General features: G+C 49.0%; 3 protein-coding genes across 7 annotated transcripts; 1 reads left to right on the plus strand and 2 right to left on the minus strand.

Moving 5' to 3' along the window:
- Positions 1 to 74: 74 nt before the first annotated feature.
- WHR1 (winged helix repair factor 1) lies at positions 75 to 6,623 on the minus strand. 2 transcript variants are annotated; one of them, XM_079148576.1, is made up of 7 exons: positions 6,368 to 6,567; positions 6,083 to 6,219; positions 1,978 to 2,073; positions 1,567 to 1,706; positions 937 to 1,034; positions 679 to 826; positions 75 to 483 (listed from the first exon to the last, which is right to left on the minus strand). In XM_079148576.1, the coding sequence occupies exons 1-7, from the start codon at positions 6,465 to 6,467 to the stop codon at positions 438 to 440; spliced, it is 765 nt and encodes a 254-aa protein (XP_079004702.1). In that variant the 5' UTR covers positions 6,468 to 6,567; the 3' UTR covers positions 75 to 437. The 2 variants fall into 2 exon arrangements, with proteins under 2 accessions (XP_079004702.1, XP_079004703.1); XM_079148577.1 differs by lacking the exon at positions 1,978 to 2,073 and having other exon boundaries at positions 6,368 to 6,623.
- A 6-nt stretch (positions 6,624 to 6,629) lies between these two features.
- Positions 6,630 to 9,040, plus strand: DXO (decapping exoribonuclease; the record flags this gene model as incomplete). Of its 4 annotated transcripts, none has more annotated exons than XM_079148552.1 (7): positions 6,630 to 6,984; positions 7,177 to 7,538; positions 7,707 to 7,942; positions 8,137 to 8,251; positions 8,379 to 8,514; positions 8,657 to 8,751; positions 8,836 to 9,040. In XM_079148552.1, the coding sequence occupies 6 exons, from the start codon at positions 7,183 to 7,185 to the stop codon at positions 8,984 to 8,986; spliced, it is 1,089 nt and encodes a 362-aa protein (XP_079004678.1). In that variant the 3' UTR covers positions 8,987 to 9,040. The 4 variants fall into 4 exon arrangements, with proteins under 4 accessions (XP_079004678.1, XP_079004676.1, XP_079004677.1 ...); XM_079148550.1 differs by having other exon boundaries at positions 6,632 to 6,984; positions 8,032 to 8,251; XM_079148551.1 differs by having other exon boundaries at positions 6,632 to 7,538; positions 8,032 to 8,251.
- Positions 9,041 to 9,091: 51 nt separating this feature from the next.
- SKIC2 (SKI2 subunit of superkiller complex) lies at positions 9,092 to 19,001 on the minus strand. The gene is made up of 28 exons (XM_079148543.1): positions 18,898 to 19,001; positions 18,716 to 18,819; positions 17,797 to 17,906; positions 17,580 to 17,697; positions 17,375 to 17,489; positions 17,186 to 17,260; positions 16,840 to 16,893; positions 16,565 to 16,755; positions 16,272 to 16,400; positions 15,897 to 16,042; positions 15,380 to 15,526; positions 15,181 to 15,265; positions 14,905 to 15,011; positions 14,472 to 14,618; positions 14,306 to 14,402; positions 13,914 to 14,126; positions 13,724 to 13,834; positions 12,357 to 12,587; positions 11,828 to 11,965; positions 11,539 to 11,676; positions 11,309 to 11,413; positions 10,850 to 10,997; positions 10,634 to 10,760; positions 10,252 to 10,462; positions 10,016 to 10,126; positions 9,720 to 9,938; positions 9,426 to 9,566; positions 9,092 to 9,338 (listed from the first exon to the last, which is right to left on the minus strand). The coding sequence occupies exons 1-28, from the start codon at positions 18,917 to 18,919 to the stop codon at positions 9,138 to 9,140; spliced, it is 3,741 nt and encodes a 1,246-aa protein (XP_079004669.1). The 5' UTR covers positions 18,920 to 19,001; the 3' UTR covers positions 9,092 to 9,137.
- Positions 19,002 to 19,064: the final 63 nt, after the last annotated feature.

A 19,064-nucleotide genomic window follows, 5' to 3' on the forward strand; every position in this document is an offset into this window, starting at 1 on the left:
AGGCTTTACCTCTCTCTACCCCCCAAATAAGATACCCAAACACATGTCACACAAAATAAAGGACATCCAAAAAATATCAGAAAGCAGAAGTATTTTATTTGGCAATTTCAATCCAACATATAGAGCACAGGACCTTGTCTCTTTCCCCAGCCTCCCCACCTTCCTGTTTCAACACAGAAAAATAGCACCTTCTTTTACGACAGGCAGTGGCCATGGTGGCCCTGGCACAGTTTTTGGCTCCAGATTCATGGAAGGGCAGAGAAAATTGCCTAAAGCCCACCACAAGAAAGAACCCAGGCTTGCAGCAGCATGCACAAACCCAGCATTCATCTTGGCTCTCAGGCCTTCCCAAGGTGACCCTGGATCAGTCATTGCTGGGCAGAATCCCCAGGACCCTCTAGCCCGCTCTGTGAGGTAAGCAACAACACGCAGAATCCTCACGTTTCTGGCAGGCGAAGGATGGTTCCAGAAGTGGTGGAGACACTATACAGAAGAAAGATAAGACTAGAGTCAGTAGCGTAGGCCCAAGGTGTGAGGAATACTCTACTTGGTAAGGGGTGTTCCTGGGTCCCAGAAAAGGAGGGAAACTGGGCTTTAATAGTGAATTAAGCATGAGTTGGGAAGAAATCTAACCTTGGGTCATTGCTCTTTCACCTACCGGCCAGGGGAAAGACTCACCAGTCCACTAGCTGGGCTCCAATGAGGTCATGTACATGGTATGAGAGGCCAAGTCGCACTGTGGCAGGTGCCCTCCGACTCAAGAGCTCTGACAGGAGAAGCTCCCGGTACTTGGCCTTTCGGACCATGCCAAGGACCGCCTGGCGTCCTGGAGAAGAGGTGGAACAGGAAAGGGAAGAGGTGAATAAGGCCTACAGGCCTGAGGAGCCACCAAAGGGTATTCTTGAAAGGCTAAGTACTGGGGTCCAAACAAGTTACCTTTAACAAAGTACTTGATGAATCTTCCAGCTCCAGGTACAGCTAGCCACCAGCTCCCAGCATCACGGACAGTGAAGACTCCAGCCTTTACCAGGTGCCTAGGGCAGTAGGAAACCAGAAGAGATATGGCCTGGACTCCAAAAACCATCTGTCCTCCCTATCTGTTTATGTTTGAGCACTAAGGTTCCAGAAATATGGGCAACCATGCCGACAGAGACCAGAAAAGAAAACCCAACTTGGGGCAGGTATCTGCTCAGACCATGCTGTTTAAGGTTGTCATGCCCTTGTTTATTCCATTGTCCCTATTGGACTGCCTTCCGCCCACTCTTTTCCTGTTATTAATACCATTCTCTATCTTCTTAGTTCCAGCATAATTAAAATCAGACATCTAAAGTTTCTGCCAGGCCCCTTATGTATTTGTCAAGTCACAGCTCTCATGAATTCTATTTTTTTCAAGGACCCAAGTTAAGGCCTCTTCTCTTGTAAGAAAGAGTACAAATTTAGATCATTTTATTAAATAGAAGTGTCAGCCTTTTTTGCAGGTTTACTAGGAAGGAAAACACAGTTTGGATGGGACTGGAGGAAGGCAGGGAGGTACCAGATGCTTGACTGAGGTCCTACAAATCTCACGTGATCTCTGGATCCCTGAAGCCAAAGGTCTGTGTCATTTGTTCCTGCTGGAAACTAAGATCCCCACAAGCTGGAAGCACTGAGGCCAGAAACTTCTGTACTGCCCCAGCATATGGTCGGCCATCACAGGCCTTGAGGACCTAGAAACAAAGGTTAAAGATATGGGCTGGTCCTACCCTCCACCCATCTCCAGCCCCAGAACAGCATTTCTCTTCCTGATTTCCCTTACTCAGGACCTTCCTCCATTCCTCCTCCCCCCATTTCTCCACTCCCTCTCCCTCATTTTACCACTTACCAGAGCCCCGTACCCTCTCCATGGGACTTGGGATAGGGGAAATCATTTTAATTTCCATTCCCCAATTTCCTCGCCCTCCCTCTGCTCATGACACACACATACACAGCCACACATACTCTGGTCCTGTAGTCCTCAGTGAAGACAATTCCGTGGGCATCCAAGTCAAAGCCCAGCTGGATGATTCTGATTTCTCCCTGCTCTTGAAGCTCCTTCTGTCTCCATAGAGATAGAAGTGAAAAGGAGGTCAGGGTAAGATGTTGTTATACTCTAGGCACTTTGGGAAAAGTAGATTTTCTTTGAAAGAATTGGGGCATTTTAATATATGGGGATATAATCAGGTGGTACACAAAGCAGTCTTATTTTTTTTTTTAATGGCTATAATTTAAGATTTTTATTTGAAAGTCCTATATAAGCCTTGAATTGAGCAGTTTACATAGAAGTCTTTTTAAAGTATATTTTTAGTTGTAAATGGACCTTTATTTTACTTATTTATATATGGTGCTGAGAATCGAATCCAGTGCCTCATACATGCTAGGCAAGCGCTCTACCTCTGAGCAACAATCCCAGCCCAGAAGTTTGGTTTTTCTTTTTTGTTGTTGTTGTTGTTGTTTGTTTTTTGTTTTAAATAGGGAAAAATTTTTAAAGCAGCCTTTTTATCAAGTTACCCACTTTCCCATTCACCTGCCTTGTCAGTTGTCTGTCAAACAATATATATATTTTAAGACCAGTTCTCTGCCAGGCACTGAGATAAAACAGTGATTAAGACATAGGCCCTGCCCTCAAGGAATCAACAGTCTATATTTCAGGTGGCAGAAAGAAGGGAGAAGTATTGGAAAAAATATTTAAAATAAGCAAAAATAGCCAGGTGCAGTGGCATATGCCTGCAATCCTAGCTCTCCAGAGGTTGAGTCAGGAGGAACACAAGTCTGAGACTAGCTTGGGTAACAAGACCCTGTCTCAAAATTTAAAAATAGGGTTGAGTTTGTGGTTCAGTGGTAGAGCACTTGCTTAGCACAAGTGAGGCACTGGGTTGCATCCTCAGCAATGCATAAAAATAAATAAATAAATAAATAAAGTTGTTATTTAAAAAAAAAAAAAAAAAGAGCTGAACAGGGGATATAGCATAGTGGCAGAATGCTCCCAAGTTCAATTCCCAGTACTGAAAATAACAACAACAATGAAATAAAAATAAATTAGGATTCCTATTTGCAGGCATACAGCAAGAACCAAACCACTGGTTGAAAAGTAACTAAAATACTAAGTAAAATATTATTTTTAAATTGTTTAAACATTAAAGAAATATGAAGATAACAGAAATTACCAGACAATATAATATTTAAACAAAAACAAGAACTCAACAGAAGTGGGGCATGGAGGGCATTTGCTGATCTAATCTAATCTGTCTGACACATGGCAAAAAATAACTGGGCACAGAGGAAATAAAACTCAAAAGAAACAATTGAAATGGAACCAGAAAACTTTTATAGTAGAATTATCAAAAAAGATAATCTTTTCTAATGGCTAAAAATACAGTTAAAATAAACAGAATAACTGTTCTATAGCATGGTAGGATGACTACAGTACAGAAAAATTTTATAAAGAACTAGAAGAGAGGAACTGGAAAGTTTTCAACACAAAATTATAAACGAAGAGAAAAATGTTCATTATCCTAATCTGATGGTTATACAATGTATACAATGAATCAGATAGTCATATCGTACCCTAGCAATGTGTACAATTATTCTATGTTAAAATAAGACTATCCACCTTTTTTTCTCTCTTTTTTAGGGGGATATTGGTAATAGAGATTGAATTGAGGGATACTTTACCACACTCCTTTTTCATTTCTTATTTTGAGATAGGGTTTTGTTAAGTTGCTGAAACTGGCCTCAAATTGGTCCCTGGGTTCAATCCCTAGAACTGAAAAAGGCAGGGGGTGGGGGGCAATACTAAAATTAAGCTATGGTATTTATGAATACATACACAGGTGGCATAAAGAAAACCAAAGGAATAATTATAGCAGTTTTAGTGGGGGTCAACTCCCAGTTCCCAAGGACATAAAGAATTTTGATCAGAGAAAGATATACAATATCGGTCATGTTTTATAGTGTGGCCTGGTGGTGGTGAGGTATTTCTTTATAAACATTTTATAAATTCTCTGTGTATGTTTATATTTTCTTTTGGGTGTTTATATTTCCCTTCAAGATATAAAAGATATAGGGGCTGGGGTTGTAGCTTGGTGGTAGAGTGCTTGCCTAGCACATGTGAGGCACTGGGTTTGATCCTCAGCACCACATAAAAATAAATGAAGTGGCTGTGGAGGCGAGGTGATGTGCCCCATTTGTGTGCAGTGGGTCTGGATGCAGTCTGTAGAAGTAAAAACAAAAACAAAACAAAATAAAATAAATGAATAAAACAGAGGCATTGTGTCCATCTACAACTAAAAATATTTTTAAAAAGATATAAAAGATATAAGCTAACATAAATAAATTTAAAACATTTTTTTTTTTTTTTTTGAGCCCAGAGGCATTCTATCACTAAGCTACATTCCTAGCCCTTTCAATTTTTTATTTTAAGACAAGGTCTCCTTAAGTTGCTGAAGCTGTCCTCAAACTTGCAATTCTCCTGCCTCAGGCTCCAAAGTCACAACCACATATGGCTAAAAATCACGAATCTTTTTTAAGAAGTAGTTCCAGGGCTGGGGAGATAGCTCAGTCAGTAGAGTGCTTGCCTTGTAAGCATAAGGCCCTGGGTTTGATTCCCCAGCACCCCCCCAAAAAAAAAAAAAAAGTAGTTCCATTTGACTTTTTTCCTCATATGAGACTGGTACAAGTCTCCAGTCTCCTTTTCTTCCTTCTTTTTGTGACTAGCTAACTCCAATGGATACAGATTTCAGTTTTTATTTTACTTGACCTCTTCAGAGAATACTGCTTTGAGCTGCAGGTTCTAACACTACCAAGTACTCCCACCTCCTTGAATACCTCTTTACTTTCACATTAGGCCTCTTCATGTATTCCTGTTAACTGGCAATTCCCTCTCAGCCTCTTTCACAGATTCCTCTTCCTCTACTTTCTCTTACATTAGTGGATCTCAAATTTTAAGGCATTAGTGGATCTCAAATTTTAAGGCAAATTAAGAATCACCTGAGGCAGTAATTTAAAAATGTATATCCCTACATCCCATTACTATAAGAGACCTTAATTCATTAATCTTGGGTGAATCCCAGAACCTCTATTTTCTGAATTAGCAGCCTAATGACATAGGTAGAAATAAGGCCACACATTGAATAACACCGCCTTAAATAGTCGTGTTGCCAGCATTGTGGATATGATGCTAGTATCTTACACTCTAAACCTAGGGTCTTTAACCTTGGATCTCAGAGGAACTGTGAAACACTCCCCCACAAATCATATATAATACTACGTGCCTGTGTGTGTGTGTGTGTGTGTGTGTGTGTGTGTGTGTGTTGTAGAGGAATTTTTCTGCCAAGAAACAGCTATTGCTTTCATCACCTTTCAAACTCTGTAAAAAGGATAGAAATCAGTTCCTTTTCCTACTGGATCTCACATCCATCCATGGACTGGTCCCAGCTATCCACACTTCCATGATTTTAAATTCTATTATCACTGTCTCCAAATTCTCTCCAACTATCATATCCAACTACTACTTTTGCCTCTGGATGACCCACAAACACCTCCAACTCAAAATTACAAAATTAAATGTATCATCTGCTCCAAAAACTCAATGTGCTCCTCCTCCATCTACTCCACCAACCATCTGAAAGACCTGGGAGCTACGCTGAATTCTTCCCTCTTCATCACTCTCCACATTGCCTCACTCACCCTTTCCCTACCTACCACACTTCCCTAAGTTAGGCCTCACCAGTTCTCAGCTGCAATAGCTTTGCAGGCACGGCACCACGTCCCATACGCCATTCTCTCTCCTGTTTACTCTCTCATGTTCTACTAGCTCATCACCTTCAGTGTAAGACTGAAAGAGCACTGACAGACAAGGCCTGTTGTGAGCTGACGTCTGCCTGGATGCTCCAACTATGTGTGCCCCATGATGCTTCCCTAAAAGCTTCGCTCTTCCGTCTTCTTGACTTGGTCTAATGCTTGTTGGATGGCTAGCGAACCGATAGAGGTTCTGTCTGACGCTGGCCTTCGAGAGTGCCCGCGAAGCAGGGAAGGGGCCTCCGGCGGTCGCCCTGATGCCCCTCACCAGCTGCCGGTCAGCCACGGTCCGGTCCGGCAGGAGGCTGTACACTTGGCTCCTCAGCGCGATGGGCGGCAGCGCATCCTCGAACAGACCTCTAGGGAACAGCTGCACTAGCTCCTCGACCGCCGCGCGCGCAGACCCTGAGCGGGGAGACAGGGTCACTGAGACGAAACTAAGCGGAGGCTGGGAATAACTATGGGGGTGCGGGTCTCTCCAAATACCTGGCTAACGGAGGTGAGGTCCCTCCCAGCTGGGGTCTGCAGCCCCACCTCGTGCTGCCACGGTTACCTGACTCGCCCCTCAAAGGATCCGCTTCTACTGGCCCTCGCTCCCGCCGCTTCTTCAATGCAAAAGTCTCCGGGACCAGGCGATGTCTCTTCCGGCTCATACCCCGGGACTTTAGGGTGGTACCCGAGAAGGTGCAGAAACTGAGCGGAGAGCCGTGAAACCAGGTTTCCGGCGCACAGTAGTGACGTCAACGTTTCTGGGAGTCCCGCCTCTGGAGATCAGGTGACCCAGTAGGTTTCACAAAGTGACGACGGAAGAAGGGTCCACTTGTCTGTCGGGCCCTTGGCAAGACGAGGTGGATACCAGCACCACTTCCGCCGGCAGCTGCCCTATGCCTGCCGCCGATTGGCTCCAGCCGAGAGCACTCCTGTCCCGGAACACTTGAACGGCGCGGAGCCGCACCTGTGGCCACGTTGGGCTCAAATTCCTGGTGTAAACCTCACTGCTACCCAACCCCATTCCCGCCCCCGCCAGACGGTTTGCCGGAATCGTTGTGTCATCGGAAGGAAAAATTAAAAAAAAAAAAAAAAAATCTTTGCATCGCTCTTCGGGTTTTGATATGCCTTCCTGACGTCATAGCCTTGCGGAAGTGGAAGACAAGGTTGGGGGACTCTGAGGTAACCAGATCTTTGATCTGAGTCCAGACTTCCTGACCTCACTACATTTGGAGGACCTGGGTAATAGGGCAAAGAAAAAGGTGGGCTGGCTTCGAGGAGCTGGGCCTGCAAGTTTCAAGGCCAACACCTAGAAGTTAGGAGGCTCACTTAGTCCTGATCCACTGTGTATAAAGGAGACTTTTTCCCTCTTAGGACCTTATGGAGCCCAGAGGAACCAAGAGAAGAGCAGAAAAGACCGAGGTAGCCGAACCTCGGAACAAACTTCCCTATTCAGCATCCTCACTACCCACAGAGCCTGCGCTCTACTCTGGACCCTTTCCTTTCTACCGGCGCCCTTCAGAACTAGGCCGCTTCTCTCTGGATGCACAACGCCAATACCATGGAGATGCCCGAGCCCTTCGCTACTACAGCCCACCCCCCACCAACGGTCCAGGTCCTGAGTTTGACCTCAGAGATGGCTATCCTGATCGATACCAGCCCCGGGATGAAGAAGTCCGGGAGGGGCTGGACCATTTGCTACGCTGGCTTCTGGAACACCGAGGCCAGCTGGAGGGGTGAGAGAAGCATACCTCGCAAGTAGATCTGGAGACTTAAATGTACCTCTAAAGTTAGGAGGGCCAAAGCTGGAGCGGGAATGAGTCTTTAGAGGGAACCATTCTTGGGGGAGTGAGCTGAGCTAATATTTGTGTCAGACCTTTGGCCTCTTAACTTTTCCCTCTCAGGGGTCCAGGCTGGCTGGCAGGGGCCATAGTGACATGGCGGGGACACTTGACAAAGTTGCTGACAACACCATATGAACGGCAGGAAGGCTGGCAGCTGGCAGCCTCCAGGTTCCAGGGGACACTGTACCTGAGTGAGGTGGAGACACCTGCAGCTCGGGCTCAGAGGCTTGCTCGGCCACCCCTTCTCCGGGAGCTTATGTACATGGGGTACAAGTTTGAGCAGTACATGTGTGCAGGTGAGAGTTGCCCCTGCTCTGTGGTTCCTTTCCCTTTCCCCAGAGATTGAGATGCCCCCACCCCTCCTGCTGCTTCTCTCCTTGTGCAGACAAACCTGGAGGCTCTCCAGACCCCTCTGGGGAGGTTAACACCAACATCGCCTTCTGCTCTGTGCTACGCAGCCGCCTAGGAAACCACCCTCTGCTCTTCTCAGGGGAGGTAGACTGCACAGACCCCCAGGCCCCATCCACACAGCCCCCCACCTGCTATGTGGAGCTCAAGACCTCCAAGGAGATGTACAGCCCTGGACAATGGAGAAGCTTCTACAGGTTTAGGATGGGGTGGACAGATCAAGGACTGGGAAGGGGACTTGGGGAGGAGGATGAGGCCTAAGGGTGAGGGAGGAATGGGAGGGTGGAGGAGGGGGTCCCACTGACCCCTTGCCTTTCCTGTCAGACACAAGCTTCTGAAATGGTGGGCTCAGTCATTCCTCCCAGGAGTCCCAAAAGTTGTTGCTGGCTTCCGTAACCCAGAGGGTTTTGTTTGTTCCCTCAAGACCTTTCCTACCATGGAGATGTTTGAACATGTCAGGGTAAGGCAATGATATCACAATTCCCACTTGTATTGACCTACTCCCTGCACCAAGACCACAGGTCCAACATCTAGGGCTGCAGTCTGCCTTCCCCTTCTTCCACCCCATCCTCACCTGCCTTCTCCTCCTCTGGCCACTCCAGAATGACCGTGATGGCTGGAATCCCTCTGTGTGCATGAACTTCTGTGCTGCCTTCCTTAGTTTTGCCCAGAGCACAGTTGTCCAGGATGACTCCAGGTGAGGCATTCAGCTCTGCATACCCCCTCTAAATCCCAGGAGCTCTGCCTCTGGCCCTCAACTCACTCTCCCATCTGCCCCCAGGCTTGTCCACCTTTTCTCCTGGGAGCCTGGTGGTCCAGTCACAGTGTCTGTACATCAAGATGCACCCTATGCCTTTCTGCCTATGTGGTATGTGGAAGCCATGACCCAGGACCTCCCATCAGTTCCCAAGACACCCTCCCCCACAGAATGATGCTTCAAGGAGCCAATTCTATCTGCACAGATAATAAAGTCTTTCTAAGTGGTTCTTCTGCTGTGTCTTCTGAACTGAATCATCTTGTCCAACACCCCAGGCACATGTGGTGGTTCAATATTTTATTATTCCACTTCTACCCAGGTGTCATTCACTGGGTGTAAAGGCTAGCTGCAAAGACAATATCCCGTCGTAACAGGGTAGCTGCTGTCTCCATCTTGGCGCCCAGCACAGGCTCCCCTACCAGGCGGGCTGCCCCTCGCAGTGAGCGACACATCTCAGCCAGGCGCTGGATGCAGCGGACCACCAGGCCTTCCGGGGTCCCCGAAAGCCCTGCCAACTCGGAGAAGGGCTGTGGGGAGAAGAGTGTGAAGATGCCAGGCCCAGGAAGCCTCTCACCAGCCAGCTGTCCACAAAACCCCAAGCCCCAGGTACTCACCATGCCCCGGGCCCACTCGTACACAACCTCAACCAGCCCAAAATTCAGTTCCCCCACAAATTCCTCCACTGTCTGGTTCAGACCACAGGCCACCTGGACCTCACCAATCCTCTTTGCCACGGCACGGACACGTTCTACTCCCTGCAGAAGGGAAAGGAGGTTAAGGCTTGTCTTCCTGAGGGAGGCCCAGATGAAGAGGCTATGTGCATTCTTAGAAGCACTTGTGATCACCTGGGGAAAGCTGATTGGGGTTTGGGAATGCCACACTCCAGGGAGAGTGGTGGTATCCCCTACCTGCTTAAGGGTACTTGGAAGCTGATCCCCAGTGTCCCCAGGACTCTGACAGACCAGGCCAGAAAGCAGGGCTGCAATCTCCTCGGGCCGCAGGGCACTCAGTGCATTGTCAAACATGAGTTCAGTGAGGAGTAATTCGTGGCTGCTCATGGCACAAGCCACCCGCCCTGCCAACTTCACGGTGCCTGCCTGGTCCACGTAACCCAGGGTTCGGAGTACCTATAAGAAAGAGGATTGGTGTTGGGGAGCCTGCCATTGTCTCCCCCACTAGCCTCCTGCCCCCATCCCCATCCTACCTCTACTCGCTGGTGGTACTCAGGGAGCAGCAGCAGTGACTGATCTGACAGTAGGAAGCGCAGCCGCTCCATCTCCTTCTGAATCTGCATTCGTTCCCTCAGCTTCAGGTACTACAGAAAGCCACAGGCAGAAGCCCTCAGTCCTCTCCCCTTCAGCAGGGGCGCACTGAGGACAAGCACTGGAAGCCACTTCACCTACAAAGAGGAAAAGCATCCCCTCTCCACTTAAGAGCTACCTGGGCAGAAAAACGGGGGCTGTGTACACACTGGGCTCCCCGGATCAGCTCTTCCAGCTTCCGGGCCCGAAGCCCACCCTCTACCACCAACACATCCTTGAGCTGCAGGTCATTGACAGGATCAAGGGTGGGAGGTCCTGTTGGGTAGGCTTGAGCTAGACGCAGCAATTCCTGGACAGCAGTGGTCACAACTGCAAGTGGAGGATCCTTCCTAAAGAGGGAACAGGTTTTGAGATCTGGGCAAGAGGCTTCTTTGTCATAGGAACTTCTTTAGGCTAGACAAGGGGATCCCCCTCAGGCTAAGGGCATCTCCCAAGTATACTCCCCTAGCTGGTACTTCATGTCCCTCTCTGGGGAAAAGGATACCCCTAACATCTCCAACCTGAATTTTGGTTGCTGCCTCTTGCTGAAGTCCTCCAAGATCTTCTCACCATTCACCCGGAGCACCTTGGTGGTGATGGCAGCCACATCTCCTGGCTGAAGCTTGGCCACAGTATGGTCACAGGGCCCTGTGAAAAAGGAAAAGCAGGTCAGACCCTGCCACAGAGCCAGGCATCAAGCTCACATTGCTGTTAGGAAGCCAGACTGCTTCATTCACCTTCAGGCAGGAATAGCTTGAAGCCCACAAGGTCATCAGGGTAGGGCACATCTGGAGTGGCTGGATCCTTGTCCTGTGGGTCCTCAGACAAAGGCTTATCACACAAGACCAGGGTTGTGAAGATTCTGCTGGTGGAGTTTGAGGAGACCTGAGGGAGGTAGAAAGGCCAGGACAGGGGAATGTAAGGAATGGACATCAAAGGTAGAGATCAGAAGCCCACCCTGAGGCTGGGATCAGGGAGCAACCACACAGAGCCTACCAGTATGGAGGGGTACCAACCAATCAGCATATTTCTTTGTGTGGGGAGGTAGACATGAGGTATTGGTGGGAAGGAAAGAAGGGGGAAATGAAAGCATTGTGGTGGCAGCAACCTGCCCCCAGCCAAGCAAGGAAAATGGAGCTAGAGCTTGTTCCTTCATTCCTTCCCACCTTCTGGGTTCCAAAACCCATCATCCTCACCTGCAGGATCACACCCAGTGCATTGTGATGCTCCCGGTTCTTCACAACCACCACCCTTCCTGCCGAGAGAGATTTCAGCCCATTCACAGACTCTATGATACGTTGCTGAAAAAGAGGAAAGTGCACAAGGGGATATATGGAAGGAGGTGTCACTGGGACTAAGTTCAGGAGCACCCAGGGTGACCCATTCTCTTCCTCCCTCCGTCATCTCCCCACTGGCACACACTTACCTGGATCATGTTCCGGGTCTCTGTCAGTTCCTCCCCCCAGCTATAATACTCTGGTAGGTCCACCAATTGGCCAGTCATATCAGGCTCCTCCAAGGCACCCAGCCTCTTGGTTAGTTCAGCCAGAGCCTGTTCATGGGCCTGAGCAGCAGGGGGAAAGTTCTGAAACAAGTCCCTCAGGCCCATTCTGCCACACCCCCACCTTCACCCCCCTGGCCTATATAACCACCTTTTCTCGACCTGGATTTGTCCAACTTACTGCCCAGTATACTGATTACCCTAATCTCCTCACCTTGCTATCCTTACGGGATGGAAACTCAGAGAAGCTCCTCTTCATCATGTCCTCCACCCTGAGGGCATCTACCCGAAGCAGGTTGAGGATCATAGTGTATGTGAGGCGGAACTGGGACTGCAACTGGGATGGCTTCCCCTGGAGCCAGGCCAGAGAAGTCAGTGAGATCAGGTGAGAACCTGTCACTCTGCCAGTCCTATGGGGACTGGATCCACTCAGATCTGATCCCAGCTCTGATACCATGGGCCTTAAACAAACCACCTGCTCACCTCTTCTGTGACATGAGGGAGCAAAATGAAATACAAAGACTCTCAGAGGCCCCCGTCTAGCTAAATATTCATAGCATGAATAAACTAGAACAGATGGCATTCAATCTCCTCCTTGGATTTCCTCACTCCTACCTTGGGTTTTCCCAAGAAAAATAAAAAAGCCAGAAGAGAGGAAAGGAGCAGAGGGTTTGAAAAGGAAATTCAGCAGATCCCTAAAGCTGGAGCCCTGTCTGTCTTGGCCTCACACCACCCCTGCTCACCATCATCATGCGGTGCAGATCTGCCATCTCAGGCACACGTCCCTTGCAGAGAAGGATGACAGTGCCTGTGGGGTCCAAGCCCCTCCGGCCTGCCCGGCCAGCCATCTGTACATACTCTCCAGGTAGAAGGTCCCGGAAGGTGGAGCCATCATGCTTGCGCATGGAGTCAAATACCACTGTACGTGCTGGCATGTTTACACCCATGGCAAAGGTCTCTGTGGCAAACAAGACCTGGAAGAGCAAGGATCAGCAAAGATGCTCAGTGCACACCTCAGCCATGATCACACCCACCTCACTTTGTAATCAAGGCTAAGTCGACAGAGGCACAGTCCCAGGTCATTTCTTACAGAATCTCATTTAACTCTCCAGAATATTCTATAGGACAGATACTATCATTTTCCTTATTTTGCTTATGTAATTACCTATTTCTTTTCTTTTGCCTGCATATCCCACTGCAATGATTCCAATGTGTTTAACAAGTATCTTGGTGTAAATATGTTATTTCAGACTGTATCTCGTTATGTGCACTTGCAATTTTAAAAAAATATTTATTTATTTATTTATTTATAGATCAAACCCAGAGCCTTATGCATGCCATGCATTCATTTGCTTAATTTAGTGTCAGGGTGAGGGCTGGGGTTGTGGCTCGGTGGTATAACGTTTGCCTTGCAGGTGTGAGGCATTGGGTTCAATTCTTAGCACCACATATAAATAAATGAATAAATAAAGGTCCATCAACAACTAAAAAAACTATTTTAAAAAAAGTAGTGCCAGGGTGAAAAAAATAATGCCTGGGTACATTCCAAACTGGTTATAACTGGTACAAGGACTCCTAGTCTCCCACGTCTCTGGCCATACTTGGCATTAGCCAGGTTTCTAAATTTTACATTCAATAGCTGTAAAGTCATATCTTATAAGCATTTCACTTTGTGTTTCTCTGATTACTAATAACTTTTTTTCTTTACTTTTTTCTTTTTTATCTTTATTCAGCATTGAGAATGAAACCCAGGGCCTTATGAATGCTAGGCAAGTGCTCTATCACTTGTGCTCCATCACTGAGCCACATCCCCAGCTCTAGTGACTTTCAGATAGTCACTAGCATTTTGAGTTTCTCTTCTGAGGATGGTTTGAGTATCCTGTGCATCCCCATTTTAAGACGAGAAACCTAAAGTTCAGGGAGGTTAAGAAATTTGTCCAAGGTACACAGGGAGGATGTAGTGAAGCTGGGATTCAAACCCAGGCAGTCTGAATCTAGAGCCTAGGTTCTGCACTATCTTGCCTAAACTTCTATACCCCTGCCCTTAGGATTGCCCCTAAGGGGTGGGTTACCTAGTACCATGGAAGTCCTTTCTCTCCCACATGTGTACCTTGACCAGGCCACGGCTGAAGAGCATCTCCACAATCTCCTTGAGAATGGGTAGGATGCCACTGTGGTGTACACCTAGGCCACGGTGCAGGAGTTCAGACATGTGCAGGACCTGTGAGGGTGGGGTGGTGGTCCATGGTCAGAGATGGGCCTCTGAACACTTTATCTCACCAGTTTCCACACAGATGCACCTGGGGGAGTTGGCGGTCAGAGCCCCTGAGACGAGCGAGGCAGCGCTGCAGAAAGAGGTGAATCTCACTCTTCTCTGAACTCGTGGTAAGGTCAAGTGAGGTGAGACCTGAGGCCTGCTCATCACAACGGCCCCGGGAGAAGGTGAACACTACCACAGGCAGCTGGGCCCGGGTGCGGAGGGAGGTCAGGAGGGACAGGTATACCCCGCGGTCCTAGAGAATGAAGGAAAAGGGGTAGAGGTTGAGTCCTTGAGAGGAAACTAAAGTGGAGAATGTGAAATAGTGATCAGTTAGCCAGGACTCAATGTTCAAGATCAAGTCCCTAGGGGATCAGGGAAGAAAGGATAGCAGAGAAACCTATGTTGGCAGATAGGAACCCTCCCAAATCTCACCTGTGCGGGCCCCCCCTGGTGTGTGGGCTGCTTGGCTCCAAAGGTCTGGGCATGTTTGCTCATTCTCTCCTTCTTGGCCTCTACGGCTGCATAGTACCTGTGGCAGTGGGGGCAGCCATCAGGTCTGGCTGGAGCCCAGACCTGATTCACCCATCCCTGGACTTACCCCTTGGTATGGAAGGCCCCTCGAGAGTCCAGCAGCAGAAAGAGCTCCCCCTGGGTCTTGGGGCTATTCCCTGTGAAGAGATAGTGCTCAAGGGGCACAGGGCGGGCAACAGTGCTGATCACATAGATCTGTCGACGCTTCAGTCTCCTGAAGGGAAGAGAAAGCAGGTCAGGGTGGGACTGCAGAAAGGAACCCCCATCTCTAACACGTCCCTACCCACTCTGACCGTATCAGCCTCTTCTGAGACCCAGAATGGAAAGATGTCCCCAATCATCCCATCTCAACATGCAAAGTGTTCTGGGTCCAAGGGGAATCCCACAGTCACCCGCAAGACCTGACCCTCTCCTTGCTGTGGTATCCTTAGTACTCCCAGCTCCCAATCAAGGAATTTTATAGCCCCCTTCACCCAAGCACCCCAGAACACACATCTCACCCAATCCAGTCAGCAAACTCCAGGGCATTAGGGACAGTAGCACTCAGAAGGATGATGGAGACATGGTCGGGGAGCATGATGAGCACCTCCTCCCACACGACCCCACGCTAGGCATGGAAAAGGAAGACTGGTCATAGGGACCACAGAGGAGCTAACTTTCTGCCCCCAGGGATGTGACACAGGGTTCCTTGAGGGGCAGGAAGGCAATAAGCTCCTCAGGGTATGTGAAATAGGAAAGCTGTCCACTAGCCCCATAGGAGACTCCATGCTTCTTACCTCTGCATCATTAATATAGTGAACCTCATCAAAGATGACCCACTCCAGATCCCGAATAACATCGGAGCCACTGTACAGCATGGAGCTGGGGAAAAGAGTAGAGAGCTGGTTCCTCAGAGGCTCCCATCTTTACCTTTGCTCTCCAAAGCAGCCTCACCTGCCTACCCAAAACCCACCACGTTGGGTCCTCCTTTCTTACCGAAGGATCTCTGTCGTCATGATGAGGCAGGAGGCCTCTGGGTGCAGCTGCACATCCCCAGTCAGCAGTCCCACATCCCCAAATGTGTTTCTGAAGTCCCGGAATTTCTGGTTGCTCAAGGCCTTGATAGGAGAAGTGTAGATGGTGCTGGGAAGAGGTGTAAAGTCAGCCAGAGTCTCACACAGACCCAGGGTCAGCACCAGCTCTGCTTTGCTGAGCCTTCCCAAGTCTACACCCCAGAGGTTCTGGTGCTCCCCTTCTTTACCCAAATGCCCTCACAGACTCCTTCATATGAATCCAGAAAAATTCTGTCTCCCACCCCTTCCTATAGCCCAGGTCATCTTTCTAAACTTTCTCCCCACCACACCTTCTCATTTCTCTCTGGGCCCCATCTCAGTCTCTCTCCTGAACCTCCTTCATAAAGGATGAGGCAGAGAGGTGGGGGAAAAGATGAGGTCCAGAAAGGATGTAAGAAAAAACAGGGCTGAATGGTGAAGGGGGAAGAGGGCACTTATACCGAGTCATGTGTTTCTGGGCCAGAGCAATAGCATATTCAGCCACAACTGTCTTCCCTGCAGATGTGTGAGCTGCTACAAAGACAGAGTCATGCTGTTCCAAGTGCAGGATGGCTTGTTTCTGAAACACATCTGGCTCAAACGCCCACTGTGAGAGAGAGAAATTGATGGGCTGAAGAAGGGGCCTCCTGCTCATGGACATACAGGAGAAAGGGACAAAGTTCAGAGTGGGGTGAGGCTGGGACTGAGGACCAACACTGGTCTGGAAAGGTACAAGGCTTCCTGTGGAGAAAGAAGACAAGGGGTAGGCTGGGACATGGAGCCAGAGTCTGAGTCACTCAGAGACAGAAGAGTATGTGAGAACTGAGATGCAGTACCTGGAAGGCTGGCTGGGGAATGAGGCGGTAGAAATCACCAACAGGGGAGGTGACATCCACAGGAATAGCCCACTGCTCCTGAGGTAGAGGTTTGGGAGGCTCTTGGGGGGATATGACTGTGGATGCTTCCTAGAAAAATCAGGGACAGGAGTGACAGAGGTACAGCCAAAGAGCTCTCAAAGACCATTCCTCCTCAAAGAAGCTCCATTTGTCCCCTCAACCCAACCAAGCCATCCCACCCTCCCTATGGTGAGGTCCTTTCTTTCTTGCCTCCACTGCCCAGAACCACCAACCTTTAACACTAGGTCCTCCAAGCTGCTTGCCCGGGCCAGGGGAGCACTGCAGGGAGAAGCTGAAACACTGTCTCCTCCGGGACCCTCTGACTGTCCCATTGCCTCAACCTCGTCCTCATCACCCCCTCCCAAATCTAGAGGCTCCAGTAGACGGCTGAGGCTGAGCAGCCCAGGAGCTAGAGCTGGGTGATCTGAGAAGCAAAGCAGAAAAGCAACCTTGTCATATCCATCACTGTCCAAGGAAGGGTGCCACTGCAAAACTTTGTAAAACTCACCCTTGGGAGCAAAGTTCATGCCTTTCTTGAAGCCAGGTGGAACAGTGAGAAGATCTGGAAGCCAGGAGTAAAGAGACAGAATCAAGGTTACTGCATGCTGTTATATAAGTTATATATCAGATAGCACAGATGTCTGCCAATTAGATGTTATAGATGGGTATATCTGCTATGACCATTTCCCAACAGATGATGATAAAGGTTGTTATTGAAAGGACACTTTTCCCTTTGTTTGTGGGGGGGGTGGCTTTTCATAATATACAAAAACATGGAAGGGCTACCAGCAGCCTAATGACAGGGCTGCCTGGGCTCCTCCTCCTCAGGGCCTAGATGCAGAGCCCCATCTTACCTTTCTCAAAGTCTATCTCCTCCTCAGCCTCCTCACGAGTGCTCAGATCTGTTATGGTAGGTTCATCCATCCCACCTAAGAGGGTAGGGAGATAGGGATTTATGGAATGAGCAAAACAGAATGGGTGGGGAACTCTTCCCTAGAGACTAAGGACTCCATCTCCTACCACCCTATCTCCACAAGAGTCACCTGGCCAGAAAGGGTACTGTGTTGGATTCCCCCATAGAGACTGGGAGACTGGCACTGGAGGCCGGCGAAGAGACAAGGAGGTTGTGGCTGACAGGTTTGTGTTCTCCAGCAGGACCTGAAGTAAGAGATCAGAGCCCCAGTGAGGCTGATCTTGCCTCTGATCCTCTTCTCCCAATTTTACTTCTGGAAGCCCCTGACCTCTTACCTCCTTATAGCCCAGTATCTGGCCTGTCGTTGGGTGTCTTTGGGCCTGAAGGTCGGATGGAACTGGAGCCCCCAGCGCAAACAGAAGTGACCAGGGATCTGTCTTCCTCTGCCATTTTCTGAAAAGAAAGAAAAGTAATCTTCAAGTCTTCTCTCTCCCTGCCCCAGCTTCCCTCATTGACCCATCTCCCTAGTCTGGACCTCTCCAGACTCCTCACCGAGCTGAGTGCTCCACACCATGCAGTGGCAACCAGGCTGGCGAGGACAGAAACAACTGTTCTGCTTCTTGCTGCAGATCTGGGGCACAGGGAGGAAGGCCATGGGGAAGCTGGAACCAGGGCAAGATGAGAGACAGTAGGTCAGGAAACAAACAAAAGAGGTGATGGGATTTGTGTTTAGGTCAGAAATAGTAGATGTTCCAAACAGACAGACTAGGATCATCAGGCTGAAGCAATATTTTCCAACCAAAAGTTGTCCAAACTCTACCTACTACTGAATTATCTGGGGAACAGACTTTGGATTTCACATTCGTTTACACCAAAGAGTTGCATTTTTTAAAAGCTCTCCTGATAATCACGAAGTATGCTTCAACTTGAAAATCACTAGTTTTAGAAAAGGCATGCCAGGTCAGGCTGGTGGCACAGGCCACCAGGGAGGCTGTGACAAGAGGATCTCAAGTTCAAAACTAGCCTCCGCAAAAGCAAGGCACTAAGCAACTCAGTGTGATCCTGTCTCTAAATAAAATACAAAATAGGGCTGGGGATGACTCAGGTTCAATTCCTGGTACCAAAAGAAAAGAAAAAGAAAAGGTATGCCAGATCTAAGGATAAAGAGATGGGCTCAAAAGATAACAGCTCATCCACAAAGTGCACTGGTTCTTGGACATAGTACAGGGAACTCCAAGAAAAAAAACACATTTCAAAGAGCATCTCTCAAAACTAAGGTATCTCCAGCACTCCCAGTACCATCCTCAGATGGGCTCTGACCCACTACAGGTCCACTGAGCTAAAATCTGTCCAGCACCAGCAGGGTGACAGAGGCCAGGCACAGGAGAGCAGGGTCATGCTAGATCCTACTGAGAAGGGCGTAAGTTTTAGGCTTAATGCGGGTCAAAACTTGGGGTCAACTGTCACTCACGGTGCTCTCTGGAGTCCCAGGCACGTTCAGCAGCTCCCAACGCCCTGTGCATCCCAGTTCCACGGTCCGAAGGGGCAGATTCAGGGGGTCGGGGGGAGGCAGCACTATAGGGCAAAGGTCAGAGGTCAAGGGTCAAGGCTCATTACCTGTCTACGACTCCATTCCACCTCCCTCCTCCTCACCAAGTCGCTCAGTCTCCAACATCCCGGAGCCAGGACAGACGCCCCGCAGACTTGGAAGGCAGCGAGTAGTTGCAAGCAAGGCCCGCCCCTAAATGGGCGGAAGTGGAGGCGACTTCCGGTACACACCCCCGCCCGGAGCGTGGACCAACGCGGCCGAGGGGCCCGAC

This window comes from Sciurus vulgaris (assembly GCF_902686455.1).
Source record: "Sciurus vulgaris genome assembly, chromosome: 7".
In the NCBI taxonomy this organism is placed as follows: Eukaryota; Metazoa; Chordata; class Mammalia; order Rodentia; family Sciuridae; genus Sciurus; species Sciurus vulgaris.

What these genes read in the sequence shown, in the direction of transcription:
- SKIC2 (XM_079148543.1), bottom strand. Translation starts at nt 18,919, where the DNA reads ATGTTGGAGACTGAGCGACTTG. An exon ending in TTCCCCAGCCAGCCTTCCAG is followed by an intron (nt 16,043 to 16,271) that starts GTACTGCATCTC and finishes TCTCTCTCACAG; the next exon opens with TGGGCGTTTGAGCCAGATGT. An exon ending in ACCAGGGGGGGCCCGCACAG is followed by an intron (nt 14,127 to 14,305) that starts GTGAGATTTGGG and finishes TTCATTCTCTAG; the next exon opens with GACCGCGGGGTATACCTGTC.
- WHR1 (XM_079148576.1), bottom strand. Translation starts at nt 6,467, where the DNA reads ATGAGCCGGAAGAGACATCGCCTGGTCCCGGAGACTTTTGCATTGAAG. An exon ending in TCCTTTGAGGGGCGAGTCAG is followed by an intron (nt 6,220 to 6,367) that starts GTAACCGTGGCA and finishes CTCCCCGCTCAG; the next exon opens with GGTCTGCGCGCGCGGCGGTC. An exon ending in GGAGCCCAGCTAGTGGACTG is followed by an intron (nt 484 to 678) that starts GTGAGTCTTTCC and finishes TCTTCTGTATAG; the next exon opens with TGTCTCCACCACTTCTGGAA.